Source organism: Schistocerca nitens, chromosome 4 (assembly GCF_023898315.1).
Source record: "Schistocerca nitens isolate TAMUIC-IGC-003100 chromosome 4, iqSchNite1.1, whole genome shotgun sequence".
Lineage (NCBI taxonomy): Eukaryota > Metazoa > Arthropoda > Insecta > Orthoptera > Acrididae > Schistocerca > Schistocerca nitens.
In genome coordinates, this window is record NC_064617.1 from 931,449,342 (window position 1) to 931,470,987 (window position 21,646).

At 43.4% G+C, this 21,646-nt stretch overlaps 1 protein-coding gene across 1 annotated transcript in view; it reads left to right on the forward strand.

Moving 5' to 3' along the window:
• LOC126253562 (protein bric-a-brac 1-like) overlaps positions 1-21,646 on the forward strand; it is a 257,675-nt gene that overhangs the window by 70,908 nt on the left and 165,121 nt on the right. The window contains exon 2 of the mRNA XM_049954973.1: positions 14,789-14,946. Coding sequence (XP_049810930.1) covers positions 14,809-14,946 — 138 coding nt within the window. The 5' untranslated portion in view covers positions 14,789-14,808. The remainder of the gene's footprint in view (positions 1-14,788; positions 14,947-21,646) is intronic.

Below are 21,646 nucleotides of genomic sequence, written 5' to 3' on the forward strand. Positions count from 1 at the left end.
GTCTACATCTACATCTACATCCACACTCTGCAAGCCACCTGACGGTGTGTGGCGGAGGGTACCCTGAGTACCTCTATCGGTTCTCCCTTCTATTCCAGTCTCGTATTGTTCATGGAAAAAAGGATTGTTGGTCTGCTTCTGTGTGGGCTCTAATCTCTCTGATTTTATCCTCATGGTCTCTTGGCGAGATATACGTAGGAGGGAGCAATATACTGCTTGACTCTTCGGTGAAGGTATGTTCTCGAAACTTTAACAAAAGCCCGTACCGAGCTACTGAGCGTCTCTCCTGCAGAGTCTTCCACTGGAGTTTATCTATCATCTCCGTAACGCTTTCGCGATTAGTAAATGATCCTGTAACGAAGCGCGCTGCTCTCCGTTGGATCTTCTCTCTCTCTTCTATCAACCCTATCTGGCACGGATCCCACACTGCTGAGCAGCATTCAAGCAGTGGGCGAACAAGCGTACTGTAACCTACTTCCTTTGTTTTTGGATTACATTTCCTTAGGATTCTTCCAATGAATCTCAGTCTGGCATCTGCTTTACCAACGATCAACTTTATATGATCATTCCATTTTAAATCACTCCTAATGCGTACTACCAGATAATTTATGGAATTAACTGCTTCCAGTTGCTGACCTGCTATATTGTAGCTAAATGATAAGGGATCTTTCTTTCTATGTATTCGCAGCACATTACACTTGTCTACAGTGAGATTCAATTGCCATTCCCTGCACCATGCGTCAATTCGCTGCAGATCCTCCTGCATTTCAGTACAATTTTCCATTGTTACAACCTCTCGATACATCACAGCATCATCTGCAAAAGGCCTCAGTGAACTTCCGATGTCATCCACCAGGTCATTTATGTATATTGTGAATAGCAACGGTCCTATGACACTCCCCTGCGGCACACCTGAAATCACTCTTACTTCGGAAGACTTCTCTCCATTGAGAATGACATGCTGCATTCTGTTATCTAGGAACTCCTCAATCCAATCATACAATTTGTCTGATAGTCGATATGCTCTTACTTTGTTCATTAAACGACTGTGGGGAACTGTATCGAACGCCTTGCGGAAGTCAAGAAACACGGCATCTACCTGTGAACCCATGTCTATGGCCCTCTGAGTCTCGTGGACAAATAGCGCGAGCTGGGTTTCACATGACCGTCTTTTTCGAACGAAACCCATGCTGATTCCTACAAAGTAGATTTCTAGTCTCCAGAAAAGTCATTATACTCGAACATAATACGTGTTCCAAAATTCTACAACTGATCGACGTTAGAGATAGAGGTCTATAGTTCTGCACATCTGTTCGACGTCCCTTCTTGAAAATGGGGATGACCTGTGCCCTTTTTCCAATCCTTTGGAACGCTACGCTCCTCTAGAGACGTACAGTACACCGCTGCACGAAGGGGGGCAAGTTCCTTCGCGTACTCTGTGTAAAATCGAACTGGTATCCCATCAGGTCCAGCGGCCTTTCCTCTTTTGAGCGATTTTAATTGTTTCTCTATCCCTCTGTCGTCTATTTCGATATCTACCATTTTGTCATCTGTGCGACAATCTAGAGAAGGAACTACAGTGCAGTCTTACTCTGTGAAACAACTTCGGAAAAAGACATTTAGTATTTCGGCCTTTGGTCTGTCATCCTCTGTTTCAGTACCATTTTCGTCACAGTGTGTCTGGACATTTTGTTTCGATCCACCTACCGCTTTGACATAAGACCAAAATTTCTTAGGATTTTCTGCCAAGTCAGTACATAGAACTTCACTTTCGAATTCATTGAACGCCTCTCGCATAGCCCTCCTCACACTACATTTCGCTTCGCGTAATTTTTGTTTGTCTGCAAGGCTTTGGCTATGTTTATGTTTGCTGTGAAGTTCCCTTTGCTTCTGCAGCAGTTTTCTAACTCGGTTGTTGTACCACGGTGGCTCTTTTCCATCTGTTACGATCTTGCTTGGCACATACTCATCTAACGCATAATGTACGATGGTTTTGAACTTTGTCCACTGATCCTCAACACTATCTGTACTTGAGACAAAACTTGTGTTGAGCCGTCAGGTACTCTGAAATCTGCTTTTTGTCACTGTTGCTAAACAGAAAAATCTTCCTACACTTTTTATATTTCTATTTACGGCTGAAATCATCGATGCCGTAACCGCTTTATGGTCGCTGATTCCCTGTTCTGCGTTAACTGTTTCAAATAGTTCGGGTCTGTTTGTCACTAGAAGGTCTAATATGTTATCGCCACGAGTCTGTTCTCTGTTTAACTCCTCAAGGTAGTTTTCAGATAAAGCACTTAAAAAAAATTCACTGGATTCTTTGTCCCTGCCACCCGTTATGAATGTTTGAGTCTCCCAGTCTATATCCGGCAAATTAAAATCTCCACCCAGAACTATAACATGGTGGGGAAATCTACTCGAAATATTTTCCAAATTGTCCTTCAGGTGCTCAGCCACAACAGCTGCTGAGCCAGTGGGCCTATAGAGACACCCAATTACCATGTCTGAGCCTGATTTAACCGTAACCTTCACCCAAATCATTTCACATTTCGGATCTCCGTCAATTTCCTTCGATACTATTGCACTTCTTATCGCTATAAACACGCCTCCCCCTTCACTGTCCAGCCTGTCTCTGCGGTAAACATTCCAATCTGAGTTTAGGATTTCATTACTGTTTACGTCTGGTTTCAGGCAACTTTCTGTCCCTAATACTATATGGGCGTTGTGACCGTTTATTAATGAGAGCAGTTCTGGGACCTTTCTATAGACGCTCCTGCAGTTTACTATTAGCACATTAATATTGTTATTCTCTGTTGCATTTTGCCTACTCCTACCTTGCCGCGTCTCAGGAGGCGTCTGGTCGGGTCTAGGGAGGGAATTCTCTAACCTAAAAAACCCCCATGTGCACTCTACACGTACTCCACTACCCTTGTAGCCACTTCCGGCGTGTAGTGCACGCCTGACCTATTCAGGGGGACCCTACATTTCTCCACCCGACAGTGGAGGTCGAGAAATTTGCACCCCAGATCTCCGCAGAATCGTCTGAGCCTCTGGTTTAAGCCTTCCACTCAACTCCAAACCAGAGGACTGTGATCGGTTCTGGGAACGATACTACAAATAGTTAGCTCTGATTCCACCCCGCGAGTGAGGCTTTCCGCCTTCACCAATTCCGCCAACTGCCTGTACGAACTGAGGATGACCTCTGAACCCAGACGGCAGGAGTCATTGGTGCCGACATGAGCAACAGTTTGCAGTCGGGTGCACCCAGTGCTCTCTATCGCTGCCGGTAGGGCCTCCTCCACATCTCAGATGAGACCCCCCGGCAAGCAGACAGAGTGAACACTGGCCTTCTTCCTCGACCTTTCCGCTATTTCCCTAAGGGGCTCCATCACCCGCCTAACGTTGGAGCTCCCAATAACTAATAAACCCCTCCCCTCGTGTGCCTGCTCGGACCTTGCTGAAGGAGCAGCCACATGTCCGCTCACAGGCAGAGCATGTAACACCTGGGTGAAGCATGTAACACCTGGGGTGTACCTTGCGACGCACCAGACTCCCCACTGCCGCTACACTCCGAGGCAGCAGCCTGAAGACGGCTGACCGTGGCCATCAACACGCTCAGCTGTTCGCGAGCAGTGGCCAGCTCCTCCTGCGTCCGTACACAGCAGTCACACATCCTATCCATCCTAAGGAATCAATTTACTGAAGAGAGTTATCAACTTTTAACTAGACTGCTAATTCACTTAAGGTGGCTGTTTATTGACTAAACTGTGGTTGCTAGCCACTTCTTGTAGAAAACAATGAAAATAGCACTACCTGTCTCTGGACTGTATTGGAAACAAACACTAGCACTACTGGCGCTATGGTTGACTAAAGGGACTCTCTCTGACTGTATTCAAAACAAACACGAAATCTATGGAACACTATTAATAGCACTCGACAATTAAAGTTTCGTAAAAGCAAAAACACACGGAAGAAGAAGTGACAAGAAAAATACAGTTAATACTTAAATTAAGGTAGCTCGCTGCGCAGCAGACGTGAAGCAGATGGCAGTTACGACGACACTGGTGTCTTCTTAATGAGGTCAGTGAAAATCCTTCTCTTCTTCTCACAAATGATGTTCTTGTTAGTGTCGCCTTTTAATTGGTTTTTCATTTATACATATAAGGAGCAACCTTTCGACATTGTCCAGAATACTTAACACTTGTTTAGATACTCTTGTCAGTCTCTTCGAAGCATCTATCTCCTTAATCTTGTTCTTGTTCTTGTTCTTGAGGATAGTGCAAATAGTTGATTCAGACCGATTGTATGTGCATGCTCAATCAGCAACACTCACACCACTTTCGCTTTTTTCAATGATTTTACATTTCATTCTAAGGTCATTTTCTTTCCTTATGGTTGTGTTCTTGTTGCTTTATCTTTGGGGACATTTTTACGAAGGCTATTAAAGTTTGCACACCAAAAAACACTGTGTAAACACAAGTTTAGAAATATGTGATCACAGGCTGCACTAAGATGATAGCAGAAAGAGCACTAAACCCAGACTGCAGTACGTACTAAATATATAGTTCAGATGCTGCTGCTGACAGTGAAAGGTGTTCGTACTGTTGAATGTTTACCCTACTGCGTGTGAACAGCTGATGATGTTACACTAAGTCATCGTCACTTGTTACGCGAAATACCTAACCTAACCTAACGGAATATGGCTTGTTAAAAGAGTCACTTTTTTACAATTTGTTTTGTGTGTTATGTGAATTGCACATTATGGGAGGTGCTTGTTAAGTGAGGTTCCACTGTATTTCATGGCTTTGGGAACATATTGTTTCTCAAAAAGAATTGCACCCTGTCTATGCCGATCTTTGTACAGTTAGTAGCAGAAGGATACATGTTTCTTTTGCATTCGTTTCAGGTACAAAGATTTTGTTTTCTCTCCAGATGAGTGACGCGTAGATGCAAGCAACAGCCCAGAAAATTTTGTTAGCCTCTTGAGATTTTTGTTGTCTTAAAGTACACTCTCTCTCTCTCTCTCTCTCTCTCTCTCTCTCTCTCTCTCTCTCTCTCTCTCTCTCTCTTTCTTTCTTTTCACCATAGGTAATCATCATTCTGCTATTTCTGCTGAGCCACTTGTTTCCCCCATCCTAACCTCTCCTAACTCTGAAGCTTTCCCTGTTCTGTATCTACAGTCACCAATTTTTACATTATTCAGAGAAGTTGAGGAGGCGTAGGGTTTCAGAATTTGCACATAGTCTTTGAAGCATTGTGGTGTGCAAGATGTTCAACAAGATAGCCATGATTGTGCCATTTTTAGCAGTGGATTTTCATTGACAGGCAATGTGTCACCTGTTCAGCAACCAGATGTTAAAGTTCATTCACTTGGGTCATCCACAGCAGAATGCCCCATAAGGTGCAGAATTTGGGACAAAATTAGCATTTGGATGGCATCAGATATTGTGTAGCTTGGGTGGTTTATGCAATACAACTTAAAGATTGTGATTAGGATTCGAAATAAGGTACCTGTCGTCTCAGGGCATGATGAGAGTTTGCTGATTATCAAGCCCTGGGTGATACGTGAGGCACTGGTTGGTGGCTGGTTCTCAGGGATTGACTCCATTCTGTTTTCTGAATCTCCTTTCTTCTGTCCCACTGGTAGTGTCAGGGGCTGGAATATACATCTTGTTGCTCCATGTCTGTCATAAAAGGCAGTTAAAACAAGTCCTATTTCTAGAGAATATTTTACATTGACGACTTGACTATAATTAGAGCACCCATCAGTTTTAAATTATTTCAGAACCTTCCCCTCAAGCTGGAATGCAGGCCGTTTGGGGAAGGGCACCTTACTTGTTGGATATCTATCCACCGTGTGCCATGACCTTCTATAGCTACTATTATAATGGATTTATGTTCATACCCAAAATCCAAGACAGTAGCTCATCCATTGTGTGGGGGGAGGGAGGTGTCAGTGTACCCTCACAGTTGTAGCCTCCTTACAGGACAGGGTTTGCCCTGCTGATGCCTAAACTGTCATCTCCCCGTGTATACAGAGGAGAGTAGGTATCTGTCCAATCTGGGACAGAGGGACTTAGGGCAATGGCTACTGTGCCAGGTAGCCTTTGCTGTGGTGAAGTGGTGCCCATTGGAGTGAGTGGCATCAGGCCAGATAATCTGTAGTGAAACTGATCAAACCCATCCATACCAGTGGCTATAGCAACAGGGTCGTCTCAGCAGATAGAAAGCAAGAGTTTTAATGCAGAGGCCTACAGCTCCATGTTGTTTCTGTCTTTGTGAGATGATCTGGGTGTTATGGGTTTTGGACGCATGTCGTTCCGCTGTAGTAATGAGGCTACTTGTGGGTTGTGTGGCAAGACAGTGTATGAGGACAGCCCTTGCAAAAAGCCCCCTACATATGTAAATGCCCAGAAAACAATCCCCTTTGTTCACCTACGTGTTCTGTTTTCAAGAGGGAGAAGAGAATCGAGGAATATAAAACATTTGACATCCTCTCTTGTCAAGACTCCAAGAAAAAGTTTGCACTACTCCAACTGATCGATAAGGTGTGATGTTTTACAAACATATTGGCAAAATTCACATCTAGTACGATGAACAGTTCTCAGTTAGAAGATGGACACCGCCCCATTGCGGCTGAAGTTGCCTTGTTATACTTTGGCATCATTAGGGAAGGGGGCATCTGTCAAGGTGCCTCCTTCCCAGGACAAAACAGACCATTAGTCTCTCGCTATCCAGTGGCTGACCAAGCGGCAGGTGTCAGGTCATACATAGAAAAGAAGGGTCCTCTTCTGTCCCAAAACTCAAGCTGGGAAAATACTCACAGAAACTGGAACCTCGCAGAGATGAGAATAAATCTAAACTAGAGCTGAATCCGCTGCTCCAGTCAGTCCCGTTTCCTTCACCCCCTCCCGTCCCTCTGCTGGGGCTCAAGCCTGTGAATACAGATGCAGAACAACACATTCTTGTGGAGCACGATTGTCCAGTAAAGTAATTCACAGTCCCACTTCTCCTTCGCTACTTTCTCAGATCCCAATGTGACGTTTCTTCATTGTAACTAAAGACTACCATTGCCACTTCATCAATTAATTTCTACTTACTCTGCAGTTGGCATGGCACTTCAGGAGACATCCTTTAAGAAACCCAACTCCCTACTATTAAAAATTACACATCCTACTGCATTAATTTCATTAACGCCAACAGGGCCTCTCAAGGGTTCTGTACACTCATTTGAACTGATACTTTCAGTGAGTTGGTGCTGCTAACCATTATATTACAAGTCTTGGTATTCATGTCTACTTGTCAGTTAGGTTAACAGTATGTAATACCTGTCAACCCCAAGACAGATCTATATCATACCATGAGCTGTTGGAATGGTTGCCTCCTCCCTTCCTCAGACTGCATGACTTCAATGCCCACAATTGCTCGTGGGGCAGCCAAACCACATATAGCAGAGATCAAGTAATAGAGCAATTAATTTCAGAATTTGAAATCTGCCTCCTGAACCCCAGAGCTGCAACACATTTCAGTATGGCCTATGGAACACAGCCATAGATATTACAGTCTGCAGCCTGAGCATCTCATCATTAATCCAGTGGTTCATACATGGCACCTTCTGCAACAGATAGCTTTCCTATTGATTACTTTGGAAAACCAACTGGTAAGCTTTCACCTCCAGAGCATCTTTTGAAACCATTCAAAGAGGTATATCGAAGGAGTGGTGCAAGATGCTGTTGACACAATTATACATGCTGCAGAAGCAATGAAGCCCTATTCTTCAGGCTCTTCCTGATGGACACAGGTGCCATAGTGATCCAGAGCAGTAGCTATCAGAGAAAATTGCAGGGCACTTCAACAGCACAAGTGCTATCCTTCTGTGAAATGCTTAATTGCCCTGAATAAAAAAATCCACAATCAAATGCTTAAACACATTAGCAAAGACAGCATAAAACACATCCTAAGTTTTTTCATTTGCATTTGGTGGGAACTTGAACTTCACTCACAGTGACAGGTACCGTAAAACAGGGAAAAGATTGTCAGATTTTGACTAACTATTGACCAGTCTCTCTTATGAATGGGCTGTGTAAGTTATTTAAAAGAATGCTTAAGCGACGATGTGTTATTGCCTGGAAGCCAAAGAACATTTATCGCAATTTAAAATTAACTTTCGGGCATTCCGGTCCACCATAGGCCAATTGATCGTCCACCATAGGCCAACTGATTGATATGGAATCTGCATGCACAATGCTTTTGCATGTCACCAACATTCAAATACTGTATTCTTTGATCTATAGAAGGCACACAGTACCACCTGGTGCCATCATATCCTGTCTACACTGCACAAGTGGGGGCTTCTGGGGGTGTTTACCCATTCTTGTCCAGAATTTTCTCTCCCTCTGACAATCCTGAGTCTGGAGAGGTTCAAACTTCAGCAACCAATACCTACAGGAAACTGAGTCTCTCAGGTATGGGTGCTAGTGTAACCCTTTTTACCATTGCCATCAGTGGTATCATGACTGCTTGGGGACCCACAATCTCATCATCACAGTGTTATAGCTCTCCATTATTGTGCACCACAGAGCACCAACTTGATGGGCCATACAAAAGCACATAATTAGGCCCTGAATCATGAGTATCAAATTTCTCACATCAAAAATAGCTAGTGCACTTTTCTCAACACAGAATTGTGCATCCATGCCCAGGTCTATACCTTAGGAACCAGCTGGTTGAATTCATTGAAACCTTCACATTTTTAAGCCTTTTATTTCACACTAAGCTTACGTGGTTACCACATGTACACCAGCTCAAGGCAGATTGCATAAGGATGCTTAATACCTTCAGATTTCTCAGCAGCAGCTTCTGTGGCGCTACCTGCACAGTTCTGTGTTTTTTGCAATGTTTAGATTGTATCCCAACTTGGCTACTCACAGTTTGCCTACAGGTTGGTAAAACCATCAATACTGAGCTTGTTAGACCTTTTCCACCACAGTGCTGTATGGTTGGCAAGTGGAGCCTTCCTTAGAAGCCCTGTATCCAGCCTCCTGGTGTAACCAGGTGTCCCATCATTGAGGGGTCAGATGCCAGCAACACATGGCAAATCATGCAGTCACAGTCTTTGAGATGCCTACTCATCTGTGATACTCGACTCTGCTTCACAATCAGCAGTTCAGGCTGTTTATGAGTTGCTCAAAAATAGGTAGACCAGATGGGATACAACTGGAAGCTCAGTGCAAGGACTTCAAACTGTCTCCTCTGGTGTGTGTTCAGAGTTCCTCCTCGGCATCCACAATCCTACCCTTGTTGACACAGTGCCATTGTTTGGACGGACCTAAGAAAAGCACTGATCCCGTCACTCTCAGATGCTTGTTCCATTTGGTTCGCCATGACTATTCAAATTTACACAGATGGATCAAAAGTCAGCCATAGTCGGTTTTGCTTTTGCACTTGCAAGTGGGCATGAGAAGTATTCTCTGCCAAGTGGATGCATTGTACACACTGCAGAGTCGGTCACCATATCAAGAGCTCTGCAGTACATTAAAATTTTTGCCACAAAGGACTTAACCTGGTTTGTAGTGACTCCATCAGATGCCAAAACAAAAAACTTATGGTCGCTAACATCCAAAACATGTTGGTTGACCTCTACAGCTCTGGAATGGCAGTAACGTTTATCTGGACACTGAGTCACTTGGGTTCTCCAGGAAATGAACTTGCTGACAAATTAGCTAAAGAAGCAACCACAGGAGATGAACTTGAGCTCAGGGTACCAGACAGTGACTTAAGATTGCAATTGCAAAATCAGATGTCGAAATCCTGGGATATGCAGTGGGAGGTTACCATGATCAGCTTATTGACTGAGAGTGATCAAGGGGACCACGAAGGCCTGGCATACTTCTCTTCAGGCCTCTCAGAAAGATGTCCTAGTACTTTGCTGACTGCATATTGGTTACTCCAGTCTTACCCACGAGTTCCTTTCGCATCAGATGAACTCACTACGGCAGTGACATTGTGATCGCTCACATTGTCGCTGTGTGTGCCCTGCAGGCTAACCTGAGAAGCAATCAACCTCACTACCTCAGATATTTGTGAAAGATGGGTTAGCAGCTACCGAAGTGACAAACTGCCTATTGGCTTCTGTCTCGGGTTCTTCGGCCGACGTTCATCTAATGATTTTTCTGACGTTTCGCCAGCACGAGTGGCTGGCATTGTCAAAGCTTCACCCTCCATTTCCGGTGGTGAACTGGAGGCGAGCTCGCGGCCGCAGACTATATGTACCTGGCGCGCCAACGTCCGAGGGCTTCTCCGCGGTCATTTCTGGTGCGGTTCTCCTCTTGCTACCTGCGACGGTCGTTCGCTGCAGTACGGGCAGCCAGGATCCGTTTACCTTAAGGCTTTCCTCTTGTTGAAACTGTTCGCGTGTTTTTGGATTTCTACAGCTTTTCTGAACAAGCGCGTGTGATAGTGCTTCTCTACAGCCAGAATTTTATTATGTGGTCAGTCTCATTCAGTGCGTGCTCTGCCACGGCCAATTTCTCGACCTGCCCCAACCTGCAATGTCACTTATGCTCTTTGATCCTGGTGTTGATTGATCGGCCAGTCATTCCGACATAAACTTTTCCGCATGTGCATGGTATACGGTATATTCCCGACATTGCAAGTGGGTCTCTTTTCTCCTTCGCCGATGTAAGACACTCTTTGATCTTCCTTGTCGGTTTGAAAATCGTCTTTACGCCGTGTTTGCGCAATATGTGGCCGATTCTGTCCGTCACTCTGGGAATGTATGGCAGAAAGGCTGTACCCGACATTTCTTTTTCTGGTTCCTTACTTCGCCGAGTGTTTGGCTCTGTTACACTTCTAATGTAATTTGTGGAGTACCCACTGCTCCGCAGAACAGTTTCCAGGTGTTGCATTTCTCGTTTGAGGTGCTGAGGCTCACATATTCGTCCTGCTCTCGTTACGAGCGTACTAATCATGCCTCTTTTCTGGCTCGGGTGGTGGTTTGACGGATTGTGCAGGTATTAGTCCGTGTGTGTCGGTTTCCGATACATGCTGTGTCCCAGGTTTTCGCCGTCCCTTGTGACCAGCACATCTAGAAATGGCAGTTTCTTGTCCTTTTCTACTTCCATAGTAAATGTTATGTTGGCATGGAGGCTGTTAAAGTGTCTCAGGAATTCACCGAGCTGTTCTTCATCGTGGCTCCACACCATGAAAGTATCATCGACGTACCTGTACCACACCTTAGGTTTGCAAGTCGCCGAGTCCAGTGCCTGTGCTTCGAATTGTTCCATGAAGAAGTTGGCCACCACTGCACTGAGAGGACTACCCATGGCGACACCTTCCAGCTGTTCGTAGAAATCGCCATTCCACGTGAAATAGCTCGTGGTGACATGCATGGAAGAGCTTTTTGATGTCTTGCAGGAACATGGAGCCGATGTGCTCCAGAGTGTCACTGAGTGACACTTTCGTAAATAACGAAACAACATCAAAACTGACCAGGGTGTCGTTTGGCGCAAGTTTCAGTTTCTTCAGCTTCTCAATGAAATGTCCTGAGTTCTTAATGTATGTGTCGGTCTTCCCCACGTGTGGCTGGAGCAGAGTGGCCAAGTGTTTCGCCAGTTTATACGTTGGTGAGCCAGGAGCGCTAACGATCGGTCTCAGTGGAACGTTGTTCTTATGGATCTTGGGTAATCCATACAGCCGAGGCGGTAGGGCCTCTGTGTTGTGCAGGTTTCTCTGTATGTCCGCCGGCAGAGAAGACGCCTTGATTAATCGATTCGTATTCCGAGTGACACACTGCGTCGGATCTGCGTTTAGTTTTCGGTACGTCGTCGGATCTAATAGGTCTCGGATCATTTGCTCATAATCTTCGGTCTTCATTACGACGGTCGTATTCCCCTTATCGGCAGGCAGTACCAATATACTCTTGTCGGCGTTGAGATTCTGAATGGCTTGTACCTCTTCTTTCTTCAGGTTGGAAGCTGGTGGTTTTGCTTGGCGCAGTATCCTGGCTGTTTCAGTGTGTATTTCGTCTGCCCTTTCTCGTAACGAGAGCAGGACGAATATGTGAGCCTCAACACCTCAAACAAGAAATGCAACACCTGGAAACTGTTCTGCAGAGCAATGGGTACTCCACAAATTACATTAGAAGTGTAACAGAGCCAAACACTTGGCGAAGTAAGGAACCAGAAAAAGAAATGTCGGGTACGGCCTTTCTGCCATACATTCCCAGAGTGACGGACAGAATCGGCCACATATTGCGCAAACACGGCGTAAAGACTATTTTCAAACCGACAAGGAAGATCAAAGAGTGTCTTAGATCGGCGAAGGAGAAAAGAGACCCACTTGCAATGTTGGGAATATACCGTATACCATGCACATGCGGAAAAGTTTATGTCGGAATGACTGGCCGATCAATCAACACCAGGATCAAAGAGCATAAGTGACATTGCAGGTTGGGGCAGGTGGAGAAATTGGCCGTGGCAGAGCACGCACTGAATGAGACGGACCACGTAATAAAATTCGCCAACACGGAAATTCTGGCTGTAGAGAAGCACTATCACACGCGCTTGTTCAGAGAAGCTGTAGAAATCCAAAAACACGCGAACAGTTTCAACAAGAAAGAGGAAAGCCTTAAGGTAAACGGATCCTGGCTGCCCGTACTGCAGCGAACGACCGTCGCAGGTAGCAAGAGGAGAACCGCACCGGAAATGACCGCGGAGAAGCCCTCGGACGTTGGCGCGCCAGGTACATATAGCCTGCGGCCGCGAGCTCGCCTCCAGTTCACCACCGGCAATGGAGGGTGAAGCTTTGACAATGCCAGCCACTCGTGCTGGCAAAACGTCAGAAAAATCATTAGATGAACGTCGGCTGAAGAACCCGAGACAGAAGCCAATAGGCAGTTTGTCAACAAGTGGCCATGAAAGCCTTAACAATTTTGTAGCTACCGAAGTCTTACATTTTCTGAGAAAAAATGTATAACAAAATTTAATGCATGTCCATGTTTGGTGATGTTAGGGATGGTTGTTGGAGGAGTACCTCTTGCTGCGGTGTTCCCTACAGTGGCCTCAGGCTAAATAAATGGATACATTAAAAAATCTATTTACTAAGCAGGAGAAATTCATACAATAGTAATAGAAGTGTGGAAGCTTTCAGAGCCTGTGGCTCCTCCTCCTGGCAGGAGGGAAGGTAAGGGAAGAGGTATAAAGGCAAAGGACTGGAACTGGCGTTGCGACATATGCTTGGTTCTTGCCATCCAACTGGTTTAAATTTACTTTAGTTTGTTTTGTGTCAGCATATATTTTTAGTAACTGTCTCTGTTCCTCACTCCCTTTTAATTTTCTATATCTTTTATTTATTTAGTTGTCTGTTGCCCCCACCCCTCCCCTCCTCTTCCCTCCCCTCCCCTCTCCTCCCCTCGCCTGTCTACCAAGTACAGTGCATTTATAGCTTTCCACTCTTGTTAATTGTTGCTCCAGGTTTGTCAGTAACCATCATGATTTTTACCCTATGTTCTACCATCAAGCTCTCAGGTTTTTGAGTCTCATCCAGTGCAGTCCCGAGGGTCAGTCTTTCCTTCTTATCCTGCTTGATAAGTGTCCCCTGACCCGGGGTTCTTGGCAACTTTTCTGTAACGCTTCCCATCTCCTAAACCTTGCCACTCCTCTTCTTTCATTCCTTTTCCTTTCACTTCAACCCTTCTGCCACGAGAAGGCGTCTCTGGCTCTGAAAGCGTGCACATTTCCAGTACTTTTATGTGAGTTTTCTCCTGCTGCCACTTCATGAGTAGATTTTTGTCTATCCACTTATGTTTTAAGGTGATTAGCTCTCCGGTCTGTACAGTCTGTATTTTCTCAATCCATTTCAATTTCTTGCCCCATTTTAGTTGTACTGACTAAGACTGCCCTTCTGGGTGTATCCTTCAGTGACTGGATACAGTTTTAGCTGCCTGGGTTTTATCTCACTTTTTAGTTACGTGGTTAATAATTCTGTCACATACATTTTCAACCACAGTGACATGGTCACAGACCCTGCAGCTGTCAATTGTCCTATTCCCTGTGAATTGACGGACTCAATAACCAGTTAGTTTAGTCCTGTTAAGCCCATAATCTTTCTTCTGTGTCTGATTACACTCCTTTGAAACTTCGAGCTTTTACATGCTGCTTGTCATATGATGTTGATACCTTGTTAGGAAAAATTGTTTCACCAGTTGTATGTTTAGTTTGTTGTACTTTGTTGATAGTTCCTTCCCTGGACTTTGGTACAGCTCTAATAGTAAATGTTGTACAAATGTAAACTACCAAACGTAATGTCATTTATGCAGTAACATTGATATTAGGTTATGACTTTCAGGTACAATAAAATAAGATGTATTGGTGCACATTATGTGTGCATAAAATGGGTTTTTCATAGTTATGTGTTATGGAAATGAAAACGTGAAAAAATAATGTTTACAGTTTATGGAAATAATCACTTTTGAGATGTGGTGTTTGCACAGAAATGCAATGAGAAGCTTAAATTTATTTGCATTGAATTAGGATGTTATGTAAAAAATAAATAAATAAATAAATGCAACAGTTTATTTGTATTAATTTTGTTGTCAGATGAAGCTTATGTTGATCACGGAGCAGACCTTTTGCCTAGCTTGGTGTCTGATTCACTTTTCAGAGTGCACTGTACAAGACAACACTACAGGCATTGTCTCAGAGATTGTTTAGAGAATTGTCCAGCTGAACTGTTAAGTTAGTAAATAATAATTGAATAAACTAACTTGTAATACTTCTGCATGTTACAGTGACTGCTGTTGTGTTCAGCATGGCAGGTCAACATTACTGCCTTCGCTGGAACAACTATCAGTCAAATATGACATCGGTATTCCATCAGCTGTTGCGAAATGAGGCATTTGTTGATGTTACTCTTGCTTGCAATGATTCATCTCTGAAAGCACATAAGGTAAGTTGTTCACTTTTTGTTCAGCTTCCTTTTAAAGTAGTTCATAAATATTTGATGCAATCAGATGTAGTGCTGATAATATAGGGAAATACTTATATCTTGGCTTTCAGTTTAATTTACTGGGTTTTAGCAGTTGATGCAAATTTGTGACCCTAAATAGGTTGTTTCATCTACATACACACTCAGCAAGCCACCGTATGGTGCGTGGGGGACAATACTCTGTACCACAATTATTTGTTTCCTTTCCTGTTCCTCTCACAGGTTGAGCGAGGGAAAAACGATTGTCTGTATGCCCCCATATTAGCGATAATGTCTCGTATCTTATCTTCTCGGTTCCTATGTGAAATACATGTTGGCGATAGGTATGTTCTGCAGTCAGCATCAAATGCCGATTCTCTACTTCTTCAAAATGAATGTCTGCTTCCTTCTAGGGAATTCCGACTTGAGCTCCAGAGCATGTCTGTAACACCTGCATGATGATCTAACCTACTGGTAACAGATCTAGCAGCTCACATCTGAATTGTTCTGAGGTTGTCTTTCAATCCAATAGGGTGCGGATTCGAAACACTCGAGAAGAACTCAAAAATAGGTAGCACTAGCGTCCTATATGTAGCCTCGTGAACAACACGTTCCGAAAATTCTCGAAATTAGCTGAAGTAGACCATTCACCTTCCCTACCACAACCCTCACATGCTCGTTTCATTTCATATCGCACTGCAATGTTCATCATCATCATCATCATCATCATCATTATTATTATTTTCCAACTCCAGTTTCCCGGGTGTGGTGTACAAGTGCTCACCATCTCCTTCTGTTTTCATACATATTTGTTGCAGGAAAACTTCCCATTTGTGTCCTTTCTCCTCCACGTCTAATCTTACTTCTATAGAGACTTCTATCCAGCATTTTCTTGGTCTTCCCCATGGTCTTCTTCCTACTAGGTTCGCGTTGGCAGAGCTTTCACTGTTCAGTCCCATTACCTGCTGATACCACTGAAGCATGCATTTCTTTATGAAAGTGGTAACAGGAACCTCATTACCAGCTACTTTTCTATTCACCTCATTCCTGGTTTTGTCCTTTCTAGTTGTTTGATTCATAGTTCTAATGAAACTCATTTCTGTTGTCTTAATTCTGCTGAGGTCCTTGTTTAGTGGGTACATGTTTCTAAACCATACTTACGCATTGGTAAGTGTGGTACATAGTCACTTTTGCTTTTCGTGGCATTTTATCATCCGACAGAAGATTTCTGATTTCGCTGTAAAAATTTGATGCAAAATTATGTCCTGATATTTAAATGCCGTGACTGTGTCAAGCAGGACAATACTAATGCTGTATCCGAACATTACGGGTTTGTTTTTCCTATTCATCCACATTAATTTTCATTTTCGAACAATGGAAAATCCAGGATGGAATGTAACAATACGAGAGAAGGAAAGTTGCTTCTTACCATATAGCGGAGATGCTACACACACACACACACACACACACACACACACACACACACACACACACACACACACGTCTGCAGTCTCAGGGAGCTGAAACTACACTGCGAGCTGCAGCACCAGTGCAAGATAGGAGTGGCGAGTAGGTTGGGGTAAGGAGGAGGCTGGGGCGGGGAGGGGTAGTATGGTGGGAGTGGCGGACAGTGAAGTGTTGCAGTTTAGACGGAGGGCAGGAGGGAAGGTGCGGAGGGAGTAAGTAGCAGAAAGGAAAGAAATTAAGACTTGGTGTGGCGGTGAAATGACGGCTGTGTAGTGCTGGAATGGGAACAGGGAGGGGGCTGGATGGGTGAGGACAGTAACTAATGAAGGTTGAGGCCAGGATGGTTACGGGAACATTGTATGTATTGCAGGGAAAGTTCCCACCTGCGCAATTCAGAAAAGCTGGTGTTGGTGGGAAGGATCCACATGGCACAGGCTGTGAAGCAGTCATTGAGATGAGGGGTATCATGTTTGGCAGCATGTTCAGCTACAGGGTGGTCCACTTGTTTTTTGGCCACAGTTTGTCGGTGGCCATTCATGCGGACAGACAGCTTGTTGGTTGTCATGCCTACATAGAATGCAGCACAGTAGTTGCAGCTTAGCTTGTAGATCACATGACTGGTTTCACAGGTAGCCCTGCCTTTGATGGGATAGGTCATGTTTGGGACCGGGCTGGAGTAGGTGGTGGTAGGAGGATGTATGGGACAGGTCTTGCATCTAGGTCTATTGCAGGGGTATGAGCCATGAGGTAAGGAATTGGGAGCAGGGGTTGTGTAAGGATGGACGAGTATATTGTGTAGATATTGTGTAGGTTCGGTGGACGGCGGAATACCACGGTAGGAGGGTTGGGAAGGATAGTGGGTAGGACATTTCTCATTTCAGGGCATGATGAGAGGTAATCGAAACCTTGACGGAGAACGTAATTCAGTTGCTCCAGTCCCGGATGGTACTGAGTTACGAGGGGAATGCTTCTCTGTGGCCGGACTGTGGGACTTTAGGAGCTGGTGGGAGACTGGAAAGATAAGCATGAGAGATTTGTTTTTGTACAAGGGTGGGAGGATAATTATGGTCAGTGAAGGCTTCAGTGAGACCCTCAGTATATTTAGAGAGGGACTGCTCGTCACTGCAGATGCGACGACCACAGGTGGCTAGGCTGTACGGAAGGGATTTCTTGGTATTAAATGGGTGGCAGCTGTCGAAGTGGAGGTATTGCTGGTGGTTAGTAGGTTTGATATGGACGGAGGTACTGATGTAGCCATCTCTGAGGCAGAGGTCAACATCTAGGAAGGTGGCTTGTTGGAATGAGTAGGACCAGGTGAAGCAAATGGGGAAGTTGTTGAGGTTCTGGAGGAATGTGAATAAGGTGTCCTCACATTCAGTCCAGATAGCACAGATGTCATCAATGAATCTGAACCAGGTGAGGGGTTTAGGATTCTGGGTTTTTTAGGAAGGATTCCTCTAGATGGCCCATGAATAGGTTAGCATAGGATGGTGCCATGCTGGTGCCCATAGCCGTTACCGTGGATTTGTTTGTAGGTAATGCTTTCAAAGGAGAAGTAATTGTGGGTGAGGATGTAGTTGTTCATTGAGACTAGGAAGGCGGTTGTAGGTTTGGAATCCATAGGGAGTCTGTAAAGGTAGTGTTCGGTAGCAGTAAGGCCGTGGGCATTAGGAATGTTAGTGTACAGGGAGGTGGCATCAATAGTGACGAGCAGGGCGTCATGTGGTAAAGGGAGAGGAACTGTGGAGATTCGGTCGAGGAAATGGTTGCTATCTTTTATATAGGAGGATAGGTTCTGGGTAATAGGTTGAAGGTGTTGGTCTATGAGAGCAGAGAGTGTCTCAGTGGGAGCACAGTAATCAGCCACAATTCACATATCTTGCAGCCTGTTCTGTGTGCGCATATCTTCGTTAACACACTACTGTGTTGAATGCTTTTCAGAAATCTAGAAATATGGAATCTTCCTGTGGCCCTTTCATCCATAGTTTGCAATATATTGTGTGAGAGAAGAGCAGGCTGGGTTTTGCACAAGCGATGCTTTGTAAAGCTATGCTGATTCGTGGACATGAACTTCTCAGTCTCAAGGAAATTAATTACATTTGAACTCGGAATATGCTCTAGAATTCTGCAGCAAACCGAAGTTATGGATACTGGTTTGTAATTTTGTGGGTCCGCTCTTTTACCCTTATATACAGGTGTCCCCTGTACTTTTTTCAGTCTCTTGGTATTTTGCGCTGATTGAGGGATTGGTGATAAATGCAAACTAAGTAAGGGCCCAGAGTGTAGAGTACCATTTGTAAAACGGAAATAGTATTCCATCCACATCTAGTGGCTTACTTGTTTTCAACTCTTTCAGTTGTTTCTCTATAATGAGGATGCTTATTACTATCTCATCCATACAGGACTCCGTGCAATGGTCAAATGACGGTTCATTTGTATGATTCTCTCCATGGATGATTTCTTAAACTTGGTATTTAAAACTTCGGCCTTTCTTTTGCTATCTTCTGCTGTCAAACCGGACTCATCATCGAGTGACTTCATGGAAGTCTTAGACCTGCTTAGCAATTTTACATAGCACCAGAATTTTTTTGGTTTTCCGCCAGATCTTTAGCCAAGATGTAGTGGTGGTAGCTGTTGTAAGCCTTGTGCATAGATCTCTTCATAGACATATGAATCTCTACTAATCTTTGCCTCTCATCGTTTGTGCATCCTCTTTTTGAACAGGGAGTGCGGCAGCCTATTATTCGGCCCTACTTATTTCAAGCAATAAACCCAGCATCAGACTTACACTGATAAGTTAGAATATTATGATCACTGTCCACCACTACATCCTACACCATCTGGTGGTGGTGTAGGCACGTTACACAGTAGCAAAAGTGTGTAAGCGAAACAGGAATGAACAGGGTATGACCCTGTAAAGGGGAAATCCATTGAAATAGCGACTTTGACAAATGACAGATAATTGTTATGCAGAGCCTGTGAAAGAGTATATCGAAAATGGCAAATCTGTTGAAATGCTTGTGCTACTGTTGTATGCATTACAGAAATAAGTAGAAGGACAGTGAAACTACCATTAGGCAGTAGGGGATGAAGTAATCTCAACAACTACGAAAAGGATAGAGTACCATAAAGCTGACGTGTTGAGTTGCATATAGACACAATGAGAAGGCTGTTACACACTGAACTTTTGGCCAAAGCATTTTTCAGCAAAGACAGGAAAAACACACACACACACACACACACACACACACACACACACACTTATTCATACAAGCAGGCACACATCATGCACAAGTGACTGCTATCTCTGTTCACATTGGCCAGACTGCAATTGCTGCATTAAACGTCCACAACTCTTCACAGAATGTGTGTTCGAAGGCTTGTCTGCTCTGTAGAATAGAATTGGGTCTAAATATTCTGGTAAATTATAGAAGTGCTCAACTCGGTATTCTCTTACTTTGTTTTTGAATATATTAGATTTTTCAGATTCTTGCATGATGTCTGACAATAACCTTTTGCATCAGAATGTAAACATTTGTTGTGAACCCTAGATAGAGAAGAATAGTCTATATTAAATTAGTTTACTTTTAGTTTTTGACCATGAATTTTATAGTTCATCGTAAATTCGTTCTTATTATGTAATGACATCCAAGCATAAGAATCCCAAGGTCCCTGAAGAGGATTCTGCAAGATGTTCATTTCTGAACTTTACACAAAATTCTTATTACTTAGTTCTCTAGCATAAATCCATTTTTGCTCTTAGCTGTATTGGTCCAAAAGATTGTGCCGTAGGACACCATTGACAAAGTGTGCTAGCAATCCTGTCTTCAGGTCAACCAACGAGGAAGATTTCCTAGGTGAAAAGGAAACAGAGCTGAGATTTTTGGTTAACTTATCCATGAGCTGATGCAGACTCAGTTCATTATCCATCTGGAAGTCTGTGAACTACACTCTTGGTGTCTCATAATATTCTGCTTCTGGTGCCTATAAGTAATTTTTATTTGTTTCAAACATCATAATCTGAATTTGTTGGTCAGTTCCAGTAATCTTAGGGATGAAATAACTCTAATCTTTGAACATGACAAACATTCTTGGAAGTATCTATAACAAATGCTAAATGGGGTTCTTGAAGACAAGATTAATTAGGATTATGAAGTAAAACATTTGGTCATTCTCTGCTTTTGGTAGAGTAACGAATAGTTAGTTGGTGATCTTTTGTTGTCAGAACTCGCACACACAATTAATAAGAAAATGAAACGGAATTGTACCTAAAGCTTTATCATTGTTGACAGATGTTGTCACTATGACTTGTACTTTTGTAAAACAAAAAACAAACTGCCTTAAGTCACTAATCATATATTTTTTTACATTTTTATTTTAAATAGTACATTATTCTTTTTGAGCCTTGGGGGTTCATCCTCTGTTGCTTGATCATTGGGCAGTGGTTACATGGATTTTATGTGCAGCATGTGTAGACACATTTACATGTAAACAAACACTTCTAGTTCCAGAACACATTAGCACAAAATTAAAAAGTGAGTATCTAAACGTGTAGACACTTTGTTAAATATTGTGTAACTGTGCTGTGGAATTGAAAGTTTTTGTATGCATGTGTGTGTTTACTCGTGCTGTACCTTAAAACTATGTAACTGTTATTGCTGATGACCAGAAGCAACACGTTTTTGAGATGTGATGTAAACTGATCAATCACCTAAAGATAAGATCACAGGGCTCAAAATGAGTCATGTATTGAAATAAAAATCATAATTAATAACTAAAAGCAGATAATTATCTCTTTTATGCATAATGGCTTACAAATCCCAATTTCATTAAGCTTGTAAAGATTTGTGTATTGTTTGACATTAGTCTTAAATGCGTGAGCGTACTGAATAGAATATGTAGATGCAAATAGCTGGGATGTTGGACTCTCCCTGTCCTGCTCCCCCCCCCCCCCCCCCTCTGCAAGGCGTACACACACACATGCACGCGTGCCTTTATATGTGTACCATCTTTTTCTTTTTTCTGTATTTATTCTACAAGAGGAAGATGTTAATGTATAACTATTTAAACTTGACCTCCTTATTTACACGATGGTGGAATAGGTTCAGGCTGTAGATGTTTTCAAAACTTTGTGAATCTTCAAAAAGATGAGATGCTCTTACACCTTATTTCTTAATACAACAATGTAATGTTCAAGTTGGAATATCAGCAGTTA